We start from the raw sequence: 22,264 nt of genomic DNA, 5'->3' as shown, positions 1-22,264 counted from the left end.
CTACACAAATGTTTGTAATTCTTTTCAATAAAGGCATTTTATATACTCTACGGAAGTGTGAGTTTAATGAAAATAGCTAAAATTAAAAATAACACAGCAAAAACGATGCAAAAAGTCCAACATTTCATATTTCTTCTGTTTACCTTGAAAGCACCCATATTTGTTTTACTTGATGTCCTCTTTTTAAGTGATTCTAACGATCTATTATTAGTTTGTTTAGGACATGTACTCATAATAGATTCCAATTCCCCGCTAAGAATGCTTAAACTTTTATTTAGCTTATTTAATTTTAAATCTAAAATTAAAATTATTTAGAAAGTACATTTAATAAATTACACTATCCGAGAAAATGGTATGAAAAAATAAAACTACGTGGAGTGAATATTTCAATTAGAACAGATATTTTTGATTAGTAAGAAGTCGAAGATTAAAAAATTTAGAAGCTTTAGAAAAATTGTTAGAGTAAATTATTTATTTGAAATAATGACTGTGAGAGTATCTCTACCTCAACTACTGCAAAACCTCCCTTTACTAACAACTATTTTAGGTTGTTAACATAACTCTACGTGACAGAATAGATTAGGAAAATACTGACTTGAAAACCTTGTGTCAGTGCACAATACTTGTACACACATATTTTTAATATTTAACTAAAGCTTAAGAAATTATTCATAAAATTTGCATGCTTCTCATAACAATAAGAAGCATGTCAAACAATCTGAAAATCTAATCTTACCTGTTGGTTTTATATCGCGCAAAATGTTCGTTGCATCGATTTTCGTGTTCTGTTTTGCATTTAACTTCTTCGTTTCGAGTAAAGATTCCATAAGAAATTTGTAGTGTTTTTCGCTTTCATTCAGTCGATCGTTTATATTTTCTTTAGCTAATTCATTTGCCAATTCAAACCGTTTTCGCGTTTCAATTAAACTGTCTTTTAAATTTTCTACTCGTTTCTCCAAAATGTCTGATATTAAAAATAAATTTTCAACTTTTTGTTCAGTTTGTTTTTGTTTTACGCTTTCTCTTAGATGGTTTTTAAATTCTAGTTGAATTTTGTCACGCAATTCATTAAATTGTTTAAACATTTTTTCTTGCTCGTCCATTATGTTTTGTAAATCGTTCTCAATATTTTTTTGAAACTCTTTTTGTTGTTCTAAAATTTGATTTTCAAATTCTTTTCTTCTCTCCATTGGATTTCGAGTTTAAGTTCGTTTTGTAGGCTGTATTCTGTTTTATTTATTTTGTAATATTATAAAATAATTTTTTATTTTTATTGGCTAATAAATGAGTTAATGAATCTCGCAGCGCACTTTTTTCGTTATAATTATGAAATATAACGCAACAGAGCAACTCTTAATTTTTTTATAAATTTACTATGTATGTATTATGTAATTTATGTGAAATACATACATATGTATGTATGTAATTTGAATTTTGAATGTGTACAGCTTAGCTATCATTAACTATGGCATAAAACAAATAATTTTGTATAGATCAATCGGAAGTAAAATTACAAATACAAATGCAATATCTGGTAGGTATTAGGATGTTGGTTTTTAAACGAATACAATTACATACTCGTATATTAAGTATTCACACATACATATTCGCAATATTAATATTTCGGGATTTCCCCGAAATAATATATTTCATTTTACAAAATATGTACGTACATATATATAATACATACACGCATTTTTATAAACTTCAAAAACAGGAATTCTTCAAAAATTTTACAGTATTGTAAAACGTGTTTAAGCCACAGTACAGTTTATGTACATTAAAGTGAAAAATAATATGTACATATTATTTAAAAAGTGAAAAATAATATGTACATATGTACGTACATATGTAAGTATATCAAGGCCAAAAATGTTTTATTTTTCTTATACATACATATGTACATATGTACATATACCTATACATTTCATACAAATTCCAAATTTATCGTATTAAACTAAAAAAAATATTTGTGAATGTTGTTTATATGAAAAATGCATTTTTCACATGTTTTGTGAACGCATTTAACACGTTTTACTGAAAAAATTATGAGAGATAGAGGGAAATGTTATATGGGTTAAGTGAGCGCAAAAATAATAACAAAAATTTTCGAGTAATTTCGAGTTTTGTAAAAAAAAATCGGAAAAAAAAACGAAAATTCTGATTTTGACTAGCTGTATCTCGAAATCTATGGCTCAAATCAAATTAATTGTAAGACCAAAAATAAAGAACAATCAATCTGTAAGCTGTAAAACAAGCTCCTAATGACAAAACTATGTTGTATGGTTCCAAAGTTTATATGCAGAAAAAGTCAGGAATTTTTTTTTTCAACAGGCTGTAGCTCGAAAACTAGTATATCTGTATGTCCCCCTCATAGAATTTTTTGCTGGAAATTGATCAAAGAATCATCCCTAAAATTATTAGCCATCTTATACGAAATACCCTGCATAATTAATAATATTATTATTAATTATTATTAAAATATAAGATTATGGTTGACGCCAAATTATCATCTACATACATACATACATACATACATACATAATTCAATTTGTCACAATGTATGCAACACCACAATGGAATTATTTGCGACCCTATAAAGTATACATAAATACATATGTAAATGCATATATATATGTAAGCAAAATATTTATGGTTTATTTTTTTGCTCAGAATTAAATTGATTTTTTCATGCCCGTTAAGCTATTATTGAAGAAGAACCCGTTTAGAAACGATGAAAATTAGAGACTTCAAATCACAACGTACATTCCAAAAAAAGTTTTGAAGGCCTTAAAAAATACACGTTATGTACATATACATACATATGCAAGTGTGTATATGAATGTCTGCAAAAATATTTTAATATTTAAATTAAAGTCTGTTTTAATATTTTGTAAGCCGTTTTTTATTTTTCAATATGTTACCTTCTTATTAAATTTCGATGACTTCACATTTTAATGAGATAAGAATAAATAGCATTATGCTATTGATAAAGTTATTATTTTTGGAAATACAATTTTTATCAATGTTCCTAACACAAGGTCAATAACGATTAAGATAAAATTTCATAATTCCTTAAAAAAATATTTTTGCTTTTAGGTCTAAAAATTCTAAAATTTAAGTTTTGTTTTCTTGTAACAATTATTATTTTAAAAAAATATTAATACATACATAAATATATATATGTATATATGTACGTACATACATATGTAGTTATTTGTAATTATGTATCTCATTTCGCGATATAATGCGGGTGCTTTTAAAAATGCAGTTTAAGGTTAGAACTGCAGATGCAGCTTTAAAAGCTTTGCAATTCTAACCTTAAGAACTGCATTTTCAAAAACACCCTATGCATATAAGTGCAATTTTTTTTCGTTATCTCAGAGGTGAAAGATATAAGCATATAAGTTCAATTTTTTTTCGAGGTATCAGAGCTGATCGGATTCTGATTTTGTCATTTAATATATCTAATACATATATCAAATTTGAATTGTCAAGCTCATTCTAAATATTATACACATTAACTCTGTTAAATCAGGAATTTGTGCTTTTTTTCGAGTACGCAGAGTCTGAGTAGATTCTGATCGTAAAATAAAAACTCGTGTTCTCTGAAAAAAAAAAATATGTATGGACCTAAATTTTGACAGATCTACACTAGTGTAAAAAGTACATTTTAATTTTTTGATTTCTGTATAAATATAAAATATTATATTTCATTTATTCGAATCCAAATTCCATATTATCCAAAAATTAAATATTATTTATTGTCCAAAATCTTGATTTAATTAAATTAGTAAAACTCATAAAAAAAATTCCTTTAAACTTTGATTTGATTTTATTTTGAATAACAAAATTTCGATTTTATTTCTATTATAATTTTCTGTGCATCTGTATTCACTAAAAGCTACTTTAAGAGTGAAATAATTTTATCAATTTAAAGAATTCTGCATTTTTTGCATAAAAATTGCATAAAAATTTTTACTAAGCGAGAACGTCTAAAAATATTTTGTAAGAGGAATTTTAAACTTTATAAATATTAAATTGCAACATGAGAATGTTTAATGTTGGATTAATGTTGTTGGTAACTTATATATGTATGTATGTATATGTAAACCAAGTTGACGTTCGACCTGCATTTTAATAAATGTCAATAGTGCTTTATCTCATTATTTTTTTTTTCATTGATCAACGACAACTAAACTTAAACAAGGTGTGATCGAAAATAGCAAATTTGAACTAATTAAAATGACAATTTCTCAATTTGACTTTGTTGCATTATTTGCAGTTTTTTAATGCTAGAAATTATAAGTCACTTTTGATTTTTCGGTATCAATAGTTATTTTTTTTAATATTACAGAAATGAAACACGGATTTAATTTATGCATACATGTTATTTACTCTTTGTTACACATATAATTAGGCACTTGCCTACATACATCTATTTTTAAAACTCAAAATAGGAATACTAAAATGTAAATGATGCTATATGATGCAATTCTATAAGATTATGATTTTATAAAATTTCATTCATTCGTAATATTAGACGCCTTCTTTTAGAAATTTTTTTGTAGCTTTAATTATAATCATCTTGGCAATAGGATCATCTTTGTCATAAATTCCACATCGATCAAGAGCCTTGCACACTTTTTTTGTTAAATTTTCCATTTCATTTTTAGTTAGATTCTTTATTCTTTCACGTAAATGAATTTCATCTATTAAAACAAAGCAAAATTAAAAGTTTTGTTTTAAAAAATTTAAAAAAAAATAACATCACCTTGCTCAATACTTCCTGGTTGCGGCAGAATATCATTATTACCTTTTATTTTTGGATAAAATGAGAAATTAAATATATTAATTTATTATCAATTACTTTATTAATTTCACCAATTATTTTATTCAATCTCGTCTTTCAAGCTTGTAACTCAATACATTAAACATATTAAACATAAAAATACACTTTTATGTACATACATACATGTAGGTATAAGTACATATGAATATAATGACAAACATAAGAAAGAAAAGACCCGTAAGTTGAAATAGTACTTTTTGAATAAGGTACAGACATTATTACATATTTTTATCTTTTTATTATTTTTATTTCTTTCCAATTTTGATAACGCTGGTATGTTTTTACTTAACATACCCAAAAAAAAAATATATACGTATTCGACTACTAGTAAAGTTTCTCTTTGAACCATGCGAGTTTCCTGAAAACTTCGTTAGATAGTTGCGGTAACAATCAGAACTCAAATATTAAATTTCAAAAAATTCCATCAATTATGTTAGTTCCGTAGATATGGCAGAAAATGTGAATCGGCCCCAAGGTCGATTTCCGAACCCTATTATTCCCAAGAAATTATAATAAAAAAAAAAAGGAAAAAGTGGTCGGTGTAATAGGACCTTAAAAAATTTATTATGTACCGAATTTTGATAGAAAGCAAGAAACAAGGAAGAAAACTTTTGAGAAGAAACTAAACAAACCGAAAGAAAAACTTAAAAATGACAAAATTACTTGTTTTATTACAGTCTCTTAGGTTATGCTTGATTCACTCCGTAATCGAAAGACGGAAGGAACTAGATCTTCGACTTACGACGCAGTTAATAGACTTTAATTTGCGTTGTTTTTTAACCTGCTTTTTTAATAAATTACCTAATGTCCGTATGAAATAATTAACATTGAAGATTATGTTATTTGGAAAGTGGTTATAATTTTTTTCCCGCTCCAAATATTTTTGTTTATCGATCAAATTTTGCTCTTGCATTTCATTTAGTTTCTTAGCTGTATTTTCAATTTCGTTGGTTCTTCGATTTATATAATCTTCTTTAATTTTAAGCTCCTCTTTCATCAATTTTCGTTGGTCATTTAAATTGTTTTCTTCAATTTCTAATTCTATTCTCTTATTATTTATCTCATGTAACATAGCCCTATAGTTTATTTCTGTTTCATTTCTCAATTCGGCTTGTTTTTTTAAAATTTCTTTTTCCATTTCATATCGCTTTTTATTTAAGTTTAGTTTTTCCATATCATTATTTTTTTCTAAATTATTTTGTTTTTCAGTTAAACTTTGATTTATAAACTTCCGCTCTTGTTGTAATTGGTTTTCTTTTTCATGACACTGCTCTTCAATATTTGTTTTCATTTCACATAAAATTTTTTCTTCAAATTGAATTTGCCGTTCTATTAATTTTTCAGTTTCAATTAAATTTTGCTTTTCAAACTCAAATTCTAAATACAGATCTTTTTCTTTCTTAAAAAAACTTTTGTTTAAATGTTCTATTTCCTCTTCAATTTTTTTGTATTCTGATTCTTTATTTTTTTCCAAAATATCTTCATCTTCTCTGATTTTATTCTTTTTTCTATTATCATTTTCTTGATGAAGTTTTTCTAATTGCGATAAATGAAGTTCTTCTTTTTTAAACATTTCATCAAGTTCTCTATATTTTTCTTGAAGTTCATTATCTATTTTTTGTGAACAATTTTGACAATAACCGTTATAAGTGGGGCACATATTTGAAATTCTGATTTTTCAATAAAATTTAAATAATATCAAAGTATAATTTGTAGACTGTTTTGATCAACGAGCTTCTAACTGACACTAATCTGGAAAAACTTAATTTGAATACATACATAGCCACTTGGCATTATTTTTCATTTTTTAATTTCATTTAGTTTTTGTGCAAATGAATTAGTTAACAAAATTTTCAATGTATGTATATACTTACACGTTTTAACCAACATATACATTTACAAATACTCATCGATACATTTACATACATATTTTTGAATGTAAATTTTTATAATAGAATTTGTTGTTTAAGGCAAATTTAATACAAACAGCTAATTACAAATTATTTAATAAATTTAAAAGAATTCGATTTCTTTTTCTGATTTTTGTAAAATAACATTCTCTGAGTTCTATGTACATACATTATGTAATTAGGAGAACGTAAGGAAAGTAAATTTTGTAAAACGATTTTTCTGCTGCTGTATTTTTTCTCTCATGTACTCATATACCTAGCCGAACTAGTCTTGTTTTGAGTAATACAATTACATCAAGATCAATATACCCAAAATTGATATTTTATATAATACAGATGTAAGACAAGTCATTTGTGTTGTATAAAACATTAATGATTGTATAGCACAACCATGAACTCCTATAATGTACTATAAAGAGAATAAACATGTCTGTATTGGTGCTGTGGCACATAAACTCCTATAATGTACCAGGAATATGTCCAATACATAGCCTCCTATAATGTATATATAAAGATGGCTGTGATCCAATACCAATAATACCAAACCAATAAAGATGGCTGTGGCACAACATAATTTTATTATATACATACTTATGCATATGTATGTGTATACAATTTTACTCTCTCATGTTATCTCCTACCGAATACCGATAGCTGTTCAAAGTGTTCAAAAACGGGACTTCCCCGAATTCAATAATAAAACAAACGATTTATAAGAAAACCCTAAGCATTACGAAACAAAGATTTTTTAAAGTTTTTATTGTAATCATATTAAATGAAATATATGTATGTATGTATATATAAATGCTATACTTACATTTATTTTTCTAAAGAACGAGGTCGTCAGGGATAAATGAATACAAGTGTTAGGAAAAGCGAATTGGATACCAACGAAGTATTTTTAATTTGTAAAAACTGCTGTGCTGTACTAGAAGAACCTTATGCCTTATAGCATAACTTCTAATTTCATCTACAACTAAAGGAAATCCTAAGTCCCTGTGGATGTTATTGTTACGTACAAACATGGCGCATTTACCATATCCCGTAGAACTTTATTCTGGACGGTTTCAATTTTGTTAATATGAGCCTTCTTATGACAATCCCACAGTTGAATGCCATACAGCCATATTGGTTTAATAATTTGGTTATAAATCAATATTTTATTACCAGTTGCCAAATTGGACTTACAACTTAGGAGCCAATAATTTTATCTATATTTATTTTCTAATTCTATATGTTTCTTTATATGCTCTTTCCACCATAGTTTGACATCTAAAGTCATTCCTAGGTATTTTGCTGAGTTATGGATTCCTATTTTTGCTTGTCCTATTGTCCTTTTCTATTTTCTATATTTTTATTATTCCTATTGTCAATGACTAGTGTCAATATTGCAGTATCGTCAGCAACCGTAGCATTTTCTATTTGTGGTAGGTCACTCGTGTAACGTTGGCCTAATATACCTACATATCTTTTTTCTATTAGCGTGGAGTATTCAGCGTCTTGTTAATTCTATATAATCTATCAGCTAAGTAAAATTCCAAAATTGCTACAAATGGTGATGGTATCATTTGTGCTAACTTAAATATAAGATCTTTCTGCCATACCCTGTCGACTGCCTGTGCTACGTCTAGAAATATAGAAGAGCAGATATCCGTATTTTCTAAGTTCTTTCCTATAATATTCGTTATTCTACGGATCTGGTCTATTGTAGAATGATTTCTTCTAAATCCAAACTGATGGCTTGGTATGAGGCCCTTATTTTATATTATTGGCTTCAATTTCCTTAATAGCAGTTTCTCAAAAAGCTTAGCCATCATTGTGGGCCTGTAAGACTTTATTTCCCTCAAGGATTTTCCGGGTTTGAACACCATAATAACTTCTGCCACTTTCCAAGCACACATAGAAGATCACATACTTAGATAAGTAAGTACATTTATGTGATAAAATTTATAGGTTTTCTCATCAAATATTACTAGTTTTAAGAAAAATGGAATGAAAATTTTATTTTTTTTACATAACATATTTACATAAAAATTGTGTTACTGAAAGAAATGAATTTAAAAAATTTTTTTCAAAAATTATTTTTTTTATGTATTAACTATTTTTGTTTTACCTGAAAAATGTTTTGTTATCTGTAATTTGTTGTTCTAGTTTGTGGAAACATGAAATTTCATGTTATCCTTAAAACGAAATAAAATAATCTCTGTATACATTTCGTATAATCATTTTTAATTCTTTAAAGATCCCAAAACAACGTGAACATTTTTAATTTATTCGAAAACACCTAATATAAAACACATTTCTAACAAAAAGTACGATGTTCAATTTTCACTACATCGTATGTATGGCTTAGTAAAGTGTTTATTCCGGAGCCTTATACTTATAAAAGATGCCTGTGCATCTTACTGTAAAAGTATTTTTTTAAGTTAGACTTTACTTTCGTTTTCATTACAATAACTTTGGATTTATGTATATGTTACATGTAATGTATAGACATATATATGTACGTATATTTTAATATACGTATGTCAGTATGCATAACATATACGTATACATTTACATAAAATAAGTAATAAAAACATATGCAATTGTATGTACATCAATGCTACATGTGTATGCTTAGTTGAAGTAAAATAAAAAATATTTTTGTATATTATTTCATTTTATATACCATACCATGTGCCCATTTAGTACTCAGTTTTGTTTTGAACTTAAAGCGACGCGTTAGTATTTAAATTTAAAGTAAAAATAATTATTAAAAATAAAATTTACTACGCACGTATTTACATATATATAAAAACAGTAATACTTACTTATATAAATTATAAAAGCCTGTTTGAAAGCTTTAAATACATGTAGCAATATCATTTTGTTAACCAATCATAATAAACTATCCAACGTCAACTTTAAACATAAGCTTTGAGTTTAGCCATAAACTTCAATAATGTACATTGTATATAAAGATGCCTGTGCTTTAGCTCACGGATGCAATATTATTTTGGAATTTTTGGAAATTTTTTAAATCATGATTTAATTTTGGGGTTTATTTTGAAAAGGTTTTCAGAATTGTTAAAATTATTAACTATTTATTATGTTTTTGAAGTTCTAATATTGTGAAACATCCGAAAATATTAATGTGGTCAAATTTTCCCTTTTTTTTTTTTATCTACGTTATTATTAGAAATTAATATCAGCAAAAAATAAACTTTGTTAGTTATAATTAACATGATTTATATATGTATGTATGTTAATACATACATTACATTGTAGGTTTGTCTGGTATAAGAAGGTTTTTAAAAATTTTATAAAACTTGCAAAAACTTTATAAAATTTTTGCATGCTATACGTTTGATCTAATACTTTTTAAATAAAAATGAGAGAAAATGATGACGTTGTCATTTTCTCAATGATTAAGTTCTGTCAGGTTTTGTATAGCAAACTTTACTGTTTTAAAAATTTTTAAAATCTTAAAATAAATTATTAAAACGTGTGTTTTTTTGGTTATATAAGAAGATTTTGTATTTGAATAAGTTTTAATTTGTTTAATATGTTTAATCAGTTTTTCAAAATTGCTTAATTAAAAATAAAATAAAGAAACTGGATTCTCAAATGGTTTTTGTTAAGTTTCGCTCTTTCATAAGCCAAAATAAAAATTTTCTGTTTTTTGATATTATATATAACCATTAACCAATATCATATAATATTTATAACCAAAAAATATTTTTTTATGTTTGATATATACGTACATACATATTTTGAAATTTGACGTTTATCATCTATTTATAAAGTTTTTAGAAGTTTTTTAATTTTTCCGTCTGGTTTATTTTTATGAAATGTACATACATACATATATATACCTATATATTTTTTTTTTCTTACGTTATTGTTTCTCTTAAAGTTTTTTCAAGTTTTATGAATTGACTGACTTGTTTTATATGCCCAAACATACTTATGTACTTTATATTGTATTTGTCAAAGGTTAATTCGTTTTAAGTTTAGAACACATTGCATAAAGTAAAAAATTAGTTGATAGAAATTTAGGAAAAATCAGAGTGTGCGCGATCTGCTTGTGATTAACAAAAAAAAAAACGCAATAGGAATGTTTACCGGATACATCCAATTGCAATAATACATATTTTATGATTTTATTAAAAAATTTAAATTTTAAAGTTTAATAAAATTTAAATCAAAACCAAAGTGGATAAAATTAAACTTAATAAAGAGAATTTGAGTGATTCCAGAAGTAATTCACCAAATATGTTGCGAAAGAGACAAATTACTGATCAATTGACTAATAAAATTCCAGTTGTTCAACTTGCTGAAATTTTAATAAAAAACATTATGGGAGGGCAACAAAGTCAACCAGAATTCAAAACAATATTAACGGAAGAACGTAAAGAACAGAAAAGAGAAAATGATATGATAAGAGAACAAGTGTCTGCAATTGAGAAGCAATTGAAAGAACAAAATGAAAATGAAAAAGAATTATTAAATCAATGGAAACAAGAGATGGATGAAAAATCTAAGTCTCAAAGGCAAAAAATAAAGGAAGAATTCGAAAGACTTGATCAAAATAATACAGAACATAATGCGCATGTGAAAAGAAAATTCGAATTGGAGAAAGCGCATCTTTGTGAAGAGAAAAAACTAATGGAAAGGAGTATCGAAAATGAAGTTGAAAAGCTACAAAAGAAAAAAGAAGGACTTGAAGAACAACTTATGGAAACGCAGAATGAAATTGAAGAAAGAAGCAAAATTGAAAATAAAATATTAAATGAAAATATTTTGGAACTTGACACTGAAATTCAAAAAGCAAAATCAAGTTTAAAACAACAAGAAGAAAAACTTCAAAAAGACAACCTTAAAAACCAAGAGTTGCTTACCAAACGATTTGAAACTGAATTAAGCATTTTAACTGAGAGAGGCAAAATATATGAAAAATCATATGAGAACAAAATTAAACAATTGGAGGTTAAACGAAATCAAATGGATAAACAATACGAAGAGGATAAAGCAGAAATGATTGAAAGGCAAAATTATATTGAAAAACGGAATGAATTAAAAATACGTACTTTATTTGAAATACTCGCGAAACAAAGTTGTATACAAAAAAATCCAAATGCAACATACAATATTGCATATAAAACAAATACGCCAGGTAAAAATTAATTCTGTATATAGGGGCCTTTAAATGTAATTCGGTTTTTGTGAAACGATCTTTCTATTTGGAAAAGTGGTAAGACAGTACCGTACGAATTGATTGGTGCTACAATACAATTTTTCTGAATATTTCTATACAAAAATCTAAATACATACTAAGGCCCCGGGAGTTTATAAAATTTGCGGGCCTGGCCATTTCTTTCAATTTCAACGCTTTTAGTTGAAGGAATATCATATTAAAATTGAGTTTATAATATTTTTAATCGTCCTTTATAATATAGTAAAAAAAATTCGGTTATGATATTTTAGTTCTAATTAGAATTTAATTCCAATACCCAGGTCCGGATATTATTAATTTAATAAGTAATTCTATTATTCAGAATAAAATATTGTTTTTTCTATGTTTGCAAAGCTTTGAAAGAAGAATTTCCGTCAACATCAATATCAATTCCAAAGGAAATAGCTTATAATGAAAATGTTGGAGCAATTGAAGACACAGAAGTTGTAGATTGGAAAGTTGGTATGTACCCATTGTTAAATAAATATGCACATACATACATATTAATTTTTACCGACCGTATTGTGTATATAATAAGTAGGTTATGTGATGGCAACAAATTTTGCATATCGAGTTTTCGGTGGGAATGCACTTCTCCATAGTAAGGAAGTGTAAATAACTATTTTTAGCAACCTGTCGGTTTCTCGGTCTGTCGGTCTGTGTGTGCACGCTTGTATCTCAAGTTCGGCTGAACCGATTTTGATAAAATTTTATATGTAAGTTTATTACCACCATGGCACGGATTGATCAACTTTTGGGATATATTAGGCTTCAGGAACTGTATTTTTTAGCGGGCCTGTTTTACATTTTTGACCATTTTAAAGAAACTATTTAACCGATTTGCTTGAAATTTCATATATAAGGTTCGCTCGACCGGTCGCAAAACCTCCTAACTTTTGGAAGAAATCAGGCGTCAGCAACTAGACGTTTACTATGGGCCAAATATACATTTTTGTGTATATAAAGAGAAATAATCAACCGATTTCATTGAAATTTAATGTTTGAATTCCTCGTGAAATTTTTTGAAAAGTTCAGGGCTCGAAAACTGATCTGCGGGCCGATTTTACATTTTTCACCCTATCTACGGAACGATTTGATATTTGAGTTCTGGTTGTTACCGAAAATAATTGGCGAGCATTTCAAGAATTCGGGTAGCACAAAACGAAGTTCTACTAAGAGCCAAATTTACATTTTTCTAGATATGTTAAATATAAGCTTACTAATGTTCTAAAAATTCGAAAGAAGTATTTAACAGACATTTTTATATTATTCTGTAACATTTTCAATTAACTAGACAATACACATTGCGGTCGGTTATGTACTGATCACATCAGATTTTTTTTTTATTTAATTTATGTTATTATTATTTATATATACATAAGTATGGTATTTGTATGTACATAAGTATAAAGAATATTAAATGAAGAAAAAATATTGTACACTTGTGAACATACATAATATATTATTGTACAAAAAAATTGAAATCGACAATTGTTTAGAATCCTTTGTAATCCATTTCTGTGGTACAGTGGTGCATTATCATCACTTTCCGGTTTTTTAACTTCGCTTCATACATGAGATTTTCATAAACGCAATATTGCAAAATAATAACTGCGAAACGCAATGCTTCAAAAAATACAGCGCGATGATAATACAATATATTTTTGACTATTCTTAACTGTTTAGTCAAAATAGTTCATACGGTTTAACTGCGCTACTCGTACTAATTTCACTCGGCAAATATACATACATATGTGTGTGTACAAAATATATAGATGTAAGTCCTATTCATTACATAATCAGTTCTATTATGAATTCCACTCTTAAAATCCTATGAATTACGAACATAATTAAGTAGACATTTTAATGATCACAACTTTCTTTCGCAGAGATTATGAATCATCAATGAGAGTATCATTTTTCGGAATGTTAAAATCAGTATTTTATTTTAATTATTATCAAATGGTTGTTCATATTTTTTGGTTGCTGTTTCAGTAGACAACTTTTATACAAAAGGATATTTTTTTAAATATTCACGTAAAAGAATATTTTTTAAAATATTCTCTTGTATGAAAGATAATTTCTCCTCACGGTAGCGTAATTCAAATTCAAACAAAAAAATTCAAAATTTTAAAAGTTAATACTGCCCTTCTCTTTAAATGACTTCTTACGTGTGATTATTTCTTTCGTAAACTTTTGAGGGTAGTTTATAATTACGTATGTAATTTATAAACTAACGTAATTTATAATTATTCCATTACGAATATTCGGAACAGAACTTCAGTAGTTCGTAATTGATAATATTATGCCATTCGTAATTTTCCGAATTTTAGAGCTACAAGCAAAATTCATGATAGGACTGAATATAAAATATGCTTAAGCATATGCTTAACACCTTTTTATACTGTTTAGCGCTCAATTCAACTTATAACTTATAATTGCTGAAATTTATATTAATAAAGTAATAAAATTCTGAAGTCAGGGTAGGGTGGCTTTTTTTCTTTGTTAAAGATTTCACTTTTTTTAACTATCCTTTGTTTTCTCTATTTTTCAGCTCTAAATAATTTGCCAGTACCAATTGCGGATGAAAGTATGAATTTTTAGATATTTAATTATTTTTTGTTTTTTGTTTTAATAAGAACTGTTCTTTTTAGACTTCAGAGAATTAGGTGAAAAAATATTGAAATTAAACGAAAATCAAAAAGAAGAACTGAATAATGAAATTCATGAACTTTTGGAAAAGTGTGGGCTAACTGCAAATGATCCAGACGCGAAAGTTATTGCTATAAGAGTAACACAAACCTTCTTGAAAAAATTACAAAATTCTTCTTAACTTTTAACAAATGTTTGAAGTATTGTAAACTATGAAAAAACTACATACATAAATGCATATTAAAAAAATGCATTTAAAGAAATAAAAATTCCATTTTTAACGTAGCCAACCTTTTCTGTCCTTCAAATGGAAGGGTAGGGTAAGGAATTAGAGAGCAAAATTTTTGAATAAGAAACTGTATTTAAAAAAAAATAAATAAAAAAGCAAAAAAATAATTATCTATGATCGATCGATCGCTTTTACATATTCACTACCTTGGTAAGTACATATAACCGTCGACACTCAATGAGAACGACAACTACAACTGCCAAATTTCCAACTACAATAACTAAATTAAAGTTTCATTTAATTCAACGACACCGAAAATTTGTTTTTGTAATATGTAACATAGTCGTTGTAGTTGTTGTTATTGAACGTCGATGGTGAGGCCACCGCGTGTAGAAAAGAACTCTAATTTTCCTTTTAGTTTTAAAAAAAATGTATAGAGTTACGCAAATTTTTTAACCTCAAAATTTTGTTTTCAGTCTGCAAACTGTCTGACGTATAAAACTTTTACAGACAGAAATGTAGTAAACTTTTTACCCGTAATTGACTTTGAATTTTGATCATCCGTAAAAGTCAAAACAAAAAAAAAATTTTTAGATTTAAAATAATTTTATACTTACATATTAAAAATTAACAAAAAAAATATTTTTTATATTATTTTTAACGTAATGATAGTCACTCAACACATCAAATTTATTTACCGAATTACTACGTCAGACTGTCTGCATGTAAAAAAAAAAATCTACAATTTTGACGCTTAATTGACTTTTTTTAAACGTTTAAAAATTTAAACTTTGACTGAAAGTAAAAACGCAGTAGAGTATTCGTAAACTCAGACATCTCAGATTTTGTAAAATTTGACGTTTAAGAATTTACCATTGTATGAAAAACAGAAATGATCACCATCCTTTTATGTTTTAAGTCATTTACATCTTAAAATACTTAAGAATATTTTTATATAAATAAATTTAGGAGTTTTATTTTGATGTTTACAAAAACAAAGTGCCAAAAGAAGGAAGTTTGCATTTAAAATAAATTTTATTAAAAATATATTTTTAGAAAATTTTTAGAAAATCAATCAATACATAAATTTTCTGCACTATTTAAAAGGGTGCTAAGTTAAATTACGAAAAAAAGTTCAAGATAAATTTTAAATTGAAAAATTCTTATAGGGCAAAATCACCAAACTCTAAACATACGAGTATTTGCTTGTTATTATAAATCTTCACTGAAAACATATTTATATCCAAGTAAATACTCGTATTGCATATTTAAGATAATTAGTGTTACCTTACAACTAATATGTACCAAATATCTTCGATATATTAAAACTTTGAAATTTACTAAAATAAGACGTTTGGATAAAAAAGAAGTACGTTCGAAAATTGTAGTATGTCTAAATTTCTAAAGTTAAAAGTAAAGTAATAATTGTTGCATTTACATACTAAAGTAATAATTTTTGTATGTACATACATGTAACTAATATCATTTAACCAATAAATCTGTAAAAGTAAAATTTTTAATTATTAGCGATCAATTATAATTATGCAAAAAACTTATTTTTAAGATTTTAGTTAGAAGAGCCTAAAAAGAAGCAATTAAACGGTTTTAACTGTTCATTTATCTTTCAATATACGAAAATAAAAATAAAAAAATATTAAGAAAATGAAAATAGTTTTTTTCAAACTAAAAAATAATTTCAATAGAAAATAAATTGAGGAATAACCACTACCCTGGTAAGTATAAGGCCACCGCATTAAAAAAATTTTTCCGAACTGCTTAAATCGGTTCAACTTCAATATAATTCGTATGTTGTTAAGAATTGGGGGGATTGGCTATCAGCGATGGGGCATTTAAATATTCTTTTAATTTTCCTCTGAAATTTCTTTCTGTAAAGCGCAAATGCTTACATCTTTGTGTGTGTAAGCATTTCAGTTCAGTGGACTATAGTTACAGTAATTGCTATTTTATAATTTTTGAATAGCTTGTAGCAACTTGAAGTAAATAAATAAAATAACCAAAAAAAAATTTTTATATGTATAAAATGTATATATGTACTTAAAAATATAAACATTTATGTATAAAATATAAAATTTTCCAAGGAACACAAATTTAAAAAATGCAATGTTAAAAAATAGTAAATATTTCTTATGAATTAACCTTAGAAATTTTTTCAAATTCTTGTTTCAAGATGTTGTCTTTTTGTTTCGAAATAAACACACATTCTCCTGCAATCCAAGTTGATAGAATTTCGAGATTATCGTTCAAAAATATAAAATCACCGTCGGAACCGTAATTTAAAGTACCTTTTTTATCATCGATTTTAAGACACTTAGCTGGATGAAGTGAAGCAGTTTCGAGGGCGTAAACTAAAGAACACCCTGAAATTAGAGTTTAAAATAAAATATGTTTGTTAAACTAAACTCAGTGTATAAATATTAAGTACAGGGATACCACAATCATGTCAATAAATTTTTAAAATTATTTTACCAGTAAATTTTTGCAAAATTCTAACGCACTCGTCCATGGTTGCAATACTACCACATAATGTACTTGTTCCGGCAATGTAGGCTTTACCATTCCTTACTTCAAGGTCAAGTTGTCCTATATGATGTATACCTTCCTCCAATCCCATAGCAGAAATAGCATCTGTAACAACTATCAATCCGTTAGGATTTGTACGATGGGCAATTCTTACAGCAGATGGGTGAGTATGTACACCATCTGCTATTATCCCAAAATATATGGGAGGTTCATTTAAGATTTTATCTGAAGCCAATAGCCCAACTAAACCAGGATCCCTATGATGGAACTAAAATATATTGGAATACAAAATAAAGTAAAAGAACTTAAAATGATTAAAACTTTACAGGCAGCATTGCGTTAAATAAATGGGTTATTAAAGTGGCACCAGCTTCAACTGCTTTTTCGCCTTCAGAGAGATTTGCCATGGAATGTCCTAGCGCAACTGTGATATCCTTTTTAATTAAGGCTTTAATTAATATTTCCGAATTTTTCTTTTCTGGTGCCAATGTTATAATCTTTGTATTTTCAAGGTATCCATAAGTTTCAAGAATCTCGTTGAATCCCTTGATCATTATAAAGATGAAAGATAAATTATGCTCAACATGTTTTTATTATACATCCTGTACTTACATGGTCGAAATCAAGAATGAAGTTTTCAGGATGTGCTCCTTTTTTGTTGGGATTAATAAACGGGCCTTCAAGGTGAATTCCTAAAATAGTAGCACCATGCTTTCCGCCTTGCTTCTTTTTTATTTTAGGTAAAATCCTATGATAAGTCTCTTTTGGTGACGTTACAATCGTGGGACAAAAAGAGGTAACACCAGTTGACAGCAAACCCTTAGCAACTGTTTCAATACCTATTTCAACCGTATCAACATCATGAGAAAAATCAACTCCGTATCCACCTTAAATTAATTCGAAGCTTAAACTTTTAAAAGTTAAATTGTATGCATAAATTTGCAAATCACCATTTATTTGCAATTCAATAAAACCTGGTGCTATTATACAGCCTTTGCAATCGTACTTAATATCTGCTGCACGTTTTTCGTCGAAGAAAACTTTTTCGGGATTAATTATTTTCCCATTTCGAATCCAGAGGTCCTCTATAATAAGTTGATGATTTCTTATCAATCGACAATTCTGAAACTGGGTCAACACCTCATTTGAGGTCATTTTTAAAAATTGATAAGAAATTAAACCGCTAAAGAAAATATATTGCAAAATACTTTTTAAATAAACCAAATGAACACAAATCTCCTCTAAACAATAGATATCACAATAGACATTTTAAAATGTTAGTTAGAACGCAAATTTGATTTATTAAATAGAATTATTAGAATTCCAATTTATAACTTATGTAGGGTACTATTGATATTATTTATTTACATTACTTGATAAGCAGCCAATTCAGAAATGAGAAAATAAAGTGTGACAGTTTATTGACAGTCTGTATTCAGCAAAATACCAAAAGCACGACAATTAGGCAATACACCGGAATTCTAAAGATTTTCACACGCGTTCAGAAACAATAATGAATTCAAAGCAGTTGATTTTTTTAGGAAATAAGTTTTTTATTTCTTTCTTATCTCAACTGAAATAAATGAAAATCCACCTTGAGCAATTACATATGTTAGGCGTCAAAAAGCATTTGAAAATCGTAACTTAACCAATTTTTGTACTTAATTATAGAGTAAATGGTAATACATATTTATAATTTATTAAAGTATTTTTAAATTTTATTTTAAAATAATTCAATTAGAAAATTACTTAATTAAATTTTGATACCAACAAACTTCAAGAATAAATAGTTGCTACTTAGTCAAAAAGTTGTTCAAATCCAATTTCTTTTTGAATTCGAATTCTTTTTGAGCTATGTCTTTCTGTATTTTTATTTTCATTATTAGTTTGAATTTTTTGTAAACAAAATCTAACTTTAAAATATACAAATAAAAAGAGCCAATCGACAAACTTTAAAGAAGTTAGATTTGCTTTCAAAAATATTGTTCGAGAGACAGGTTTGTTATTAAATTAAAAGTTGACTAGGTTGAAATTTAATTTTTGTGTTGTGAAAAGACCATGAACAATAAATGATGACTTTTTTCTTCAAATTCTTTTAGAAAAGTGTTCGTAAAAATTATGTTTATATTATTATTAGTATTATTTCGAGTGCATTATTATTATTGTTTTCAATCTGTACAAATCAAAATAATATTACTTAAAATTGACTTGAATTTTACATTAGCTGATAAGAAGATGATCAAACTTTTAATCCGTGTACATATTATATGCAGTCGATTATTAAGTCAAGTTTATAATTTTATCGAATCGACTTGTCTTGAAAATTTCAAGTCAAGTAGTGTTTATATGATCTCAAACCGAAATCCGCTTAAAGTCACGTGCAAGTAGAATATAAGCTTACTAATTGTGTTTATATACATAGTATATTTGCTACGTTTATTATGGTTTGACTAATCTAATTTTTGAAGTTGTCATTATTGAAATCATGTTTTCGTTTTTAACTTTTTTTTTGTAGATATGAAATGTCAAAACTGAGATATTATATTAATTGTTGTATTGTGGGAAATGTTATGATTCGGTTTTGTTAGAAAATTTAATTAGTTATTGAAAATAATAAAATTTATTCATCTAAATTAACATATAACTATAATTAGTTTTAATTTCATAACTCATAAATAAAATATTAAATAATAAATGTGTATATGTGTTTTTATTTCTAAGTACAATTGGAAGGAGAATGATGCCTGGAATTAAAAAGGAGAATAAATGTCTTGAAAATGATGCGGAATCTTGTATTAAAGTAGAACCACTAGACGACTCTCAAAGTGCTTTACTAAGTACAAATGACAGTGAAAATTTTGAAAAAACTAATTTAGCAAATAGTGGAAGCATTTTGAATGATGCATTGGAAGGTAGCGACAATGAATTCACTAAAAATACAATCAATTATAAAAAGTCAAATCATAAAGGAAAAATATACTATTCTATAAGAATGCAAAAGTTTTTATTAATATGTTCAGGCTGTAACAGCAAATTTTACGATTCAAAAAAATTTCTTTTGCATATATGTGATGCAGAAATTATTGCACAAGCACGGAAAAGTTTGGAAGAAAGTATAGTTGCAGATACAGCTACTTTAAAGTTAGGTGATGATAACTTATGGCACTGTCGTATATGTGATAAAACATTTGATCGTAAAAATACTCTAAGAAAGCATGAACAAGCTCATGTTATGAACTATCCATGTGAGATATGTACTAAAATATTCAAATCTCCGTCAAATTTGCGCGAACATATGAATACTCATACTGGAGAACGTCCATTTAAATGTCATTTATGTGAAGCAGCTTTTACAAGAAAGTGGGCATTAACATCACACGTTCGTGGCCACTTAGGTGATAAGCGTTATCCTTGTAATTATTGCGAGAAGAAATTTTTGAAGGGCCCTCAGCTTAAGGTACACATCAGAATGGTTCATACTAAAGAAAAACCTTGTCAGTGCGAATTATGTGGAGCTCATTTTTACTCGACTACATTGCTAAATGAGCATAAAAAGCGCCATGGAAATATACGGAATTACAAATGCGAACAATGCGGGAAAAGTTTTTATGATAAAAAACAATTAACAAAGCACTATATATCACATTCTGATGAAAGACCATTTAAATGTAAAATATGTGATATGGCTTTTCAAAGGGAAGGCACATTGAAAGCTCACACAAAAGTTCATACAGGTGTTAAAGATTACATTTGCCAACTATGTGGGCGTGGCTTTGCTGAAAATTATAATTTAACAAAACATTTAAGAAGTCATGCCAATGGCAAAATAAAAATAAAAGATCCGAATAACGTTGATTTACCAAAAGAACCAAAAAAAAAAGGTAGGAAACCAAAAAATATAAGGGAAGAAGAAGAACAGGAACAAGAACAAGAAGAGGATGAGGAAATACAACAAGATCATGACGATGAAACATGGTCACAAAGTGAAATGCAGCATATACAACAACGACCTATTGTAATTAATGTTGAACATGGAATTAAACCAATTAAAGTTACTGACAACAAAACATGCTTTATTATAACTCAGTCAGATAGTGCTGCCTTGAATTCCATAACAAATAATGTAGAAACAAATGAAAGTGTTGTTAATCCTGTATCACATCCAGTTTTTGGGAACACCAACATGCTTAATATTCCAAACCTATTTTTGCAAATTCCGCATTTGCCAAATTGATTAAAACATTGCCGATACAGTCCCTTTAATTTGGAAACAATGCTTGCATTAAAATAAATTTAATTATAAAAAACCAAATTGCATTAAAATGTTTGCATGTATACTATAAAAATCTATAATGTTTTTTGCAAAATTAATTAATGTCTTTTTACAAAATTTCATACATAGAAATCTTACAGTCGCTGCAAGATCGTTTTCACTTGTATTTTTTTATCGAATTTTTTTATTCATTAAAAGAATTAATAAAATAAAAATTAGCAACATACAACGAGCTTTAATTATGATTTTTAAAATTGGAAATTAAACCATTCGGGGGAAACAAACTTTAATTGGAAAATTGAAAGAGCTATTGTATTTGTTTTGTATCTATTAGTTTCTCAAGGCTGGTACGGAAGATAGGTAAAAAACAACAAATGAACTCGAATGTTTTTTTTTGTTTGTACTTATTCTATCACCTTGCTTTAGGGATACAAAGGTGTATTGGGTAATTAACATTGTATTGAGAAAACCCTGTCCATGACATGTATATGTGAATATCCTATTTTTTTACGTTATTCACATTACATAATGTTATTTTATATTTAATTTATTTTATAAATCAGTTATACGCAAATAAAAAAATTTAACA

At 27.0% G+C, this 22,264-nt stretch overlaps 3 protein-coding genes across 3 annotated transcripts; 1 reads left to right on the top strand and 2 right to left on the bottom strand.

The window, feature by feature from the left end:
* Positions 1 to 4,400: 4,400 nt before the first annotated feature.
* Positions 4,401 to 6,715, bottom strand: LOC129605557 (J domain-containing protein DDB_G0295729-like). The gene is made up of 3 exons (XM_055515389.1): positions 5,654 to 6,715; positions 4,775 to 4,816; positions 4,401 to 4,712 (listed from the first exon to the last, which is right to left on the bottom strand). Exons 1-3 carry the CDS (start codon positions 6,510 to 6,512, stop codon positions 4,540 to 4,542), a joined length of 1,074 nt encoding a protein of 357 aa, XP_055371364.1. The 5' UTR covers positions 6,513 to 6,715; the 3' UTR covers positions 4,401 to 4,539.
* A 2,740-nt stretch (positions 6,716 to 9,455) lies between these two features.
* On the top strand, positions 9,456 to 22,264 carry LOC129605650 (uncharacterized). Its single transcript, XM_055515540.1, has 6 exons — positions 9,456 to 9,818; positions 11,004 to 11,920; positions 12,335 to 12,442; positions 14,535 to 14,570; positions 14,635 to 14,810; positions 20,089 to 22,264. Exons 1-6 carry the CDS (start codon positions 9,748 to 9,750, stop codon positions 21,634 to 21,636), a joined length of 2,856 nt encoding a protein of 951 aa, XP_055371515.1. The 5' UTR covers positions 9,456 to 9,747; the 3' UTR covers positions 21,637 to 22,264.
* Positions 16,893 to 18,761, bottom strand: LOC129605262 (N-acetylglucosamine-6-phosphate deacetylase). Its single transcript, XM_055514905.1, has 5 exons — positions 18,353 to 18,761; positions 18,015 to 18,289; positions 17,729 to 17,947; positions 17,349 to 17,670; positions 16,893 to 17,239 (listed from the first exon to the last, which is right to left on the bottom strand). The coding sequence occupies exons 1-5, from the start codon at positions 18,555 to 18,557 to the stop codon at positions 17,007 to 17,009; spliced, it is 1,254 nt and encodes a 417-aa protein (XP_055370880.1). The 5' UTR covers positions 18,558 to 18,761; the 3' UTR covers positions 16,893 to 17,006.

The sequence above is a fragment of the Condylostylus longicornis genome, unplaced genomic scaffold (assembly GCF_029603195.1).
Source record: "Condylostylus longicornis isolate FDR11 unplaced genomic scaffold, ASM2960319v2 ptg000013l, whole genome shotgun sequence".
Taxonomy (NCBI): Eukaryota; Metazoa; Arthropoda; class Insecta; order Diptera; family Dolichopodidae; genus Condylostylus; species Condylostylus longicornis.
The sequence above is the reverse complement of the archived record's forward strand: the minus strand, read 5'-3'. Positions and strand labels throughout refer to the sequence as shown.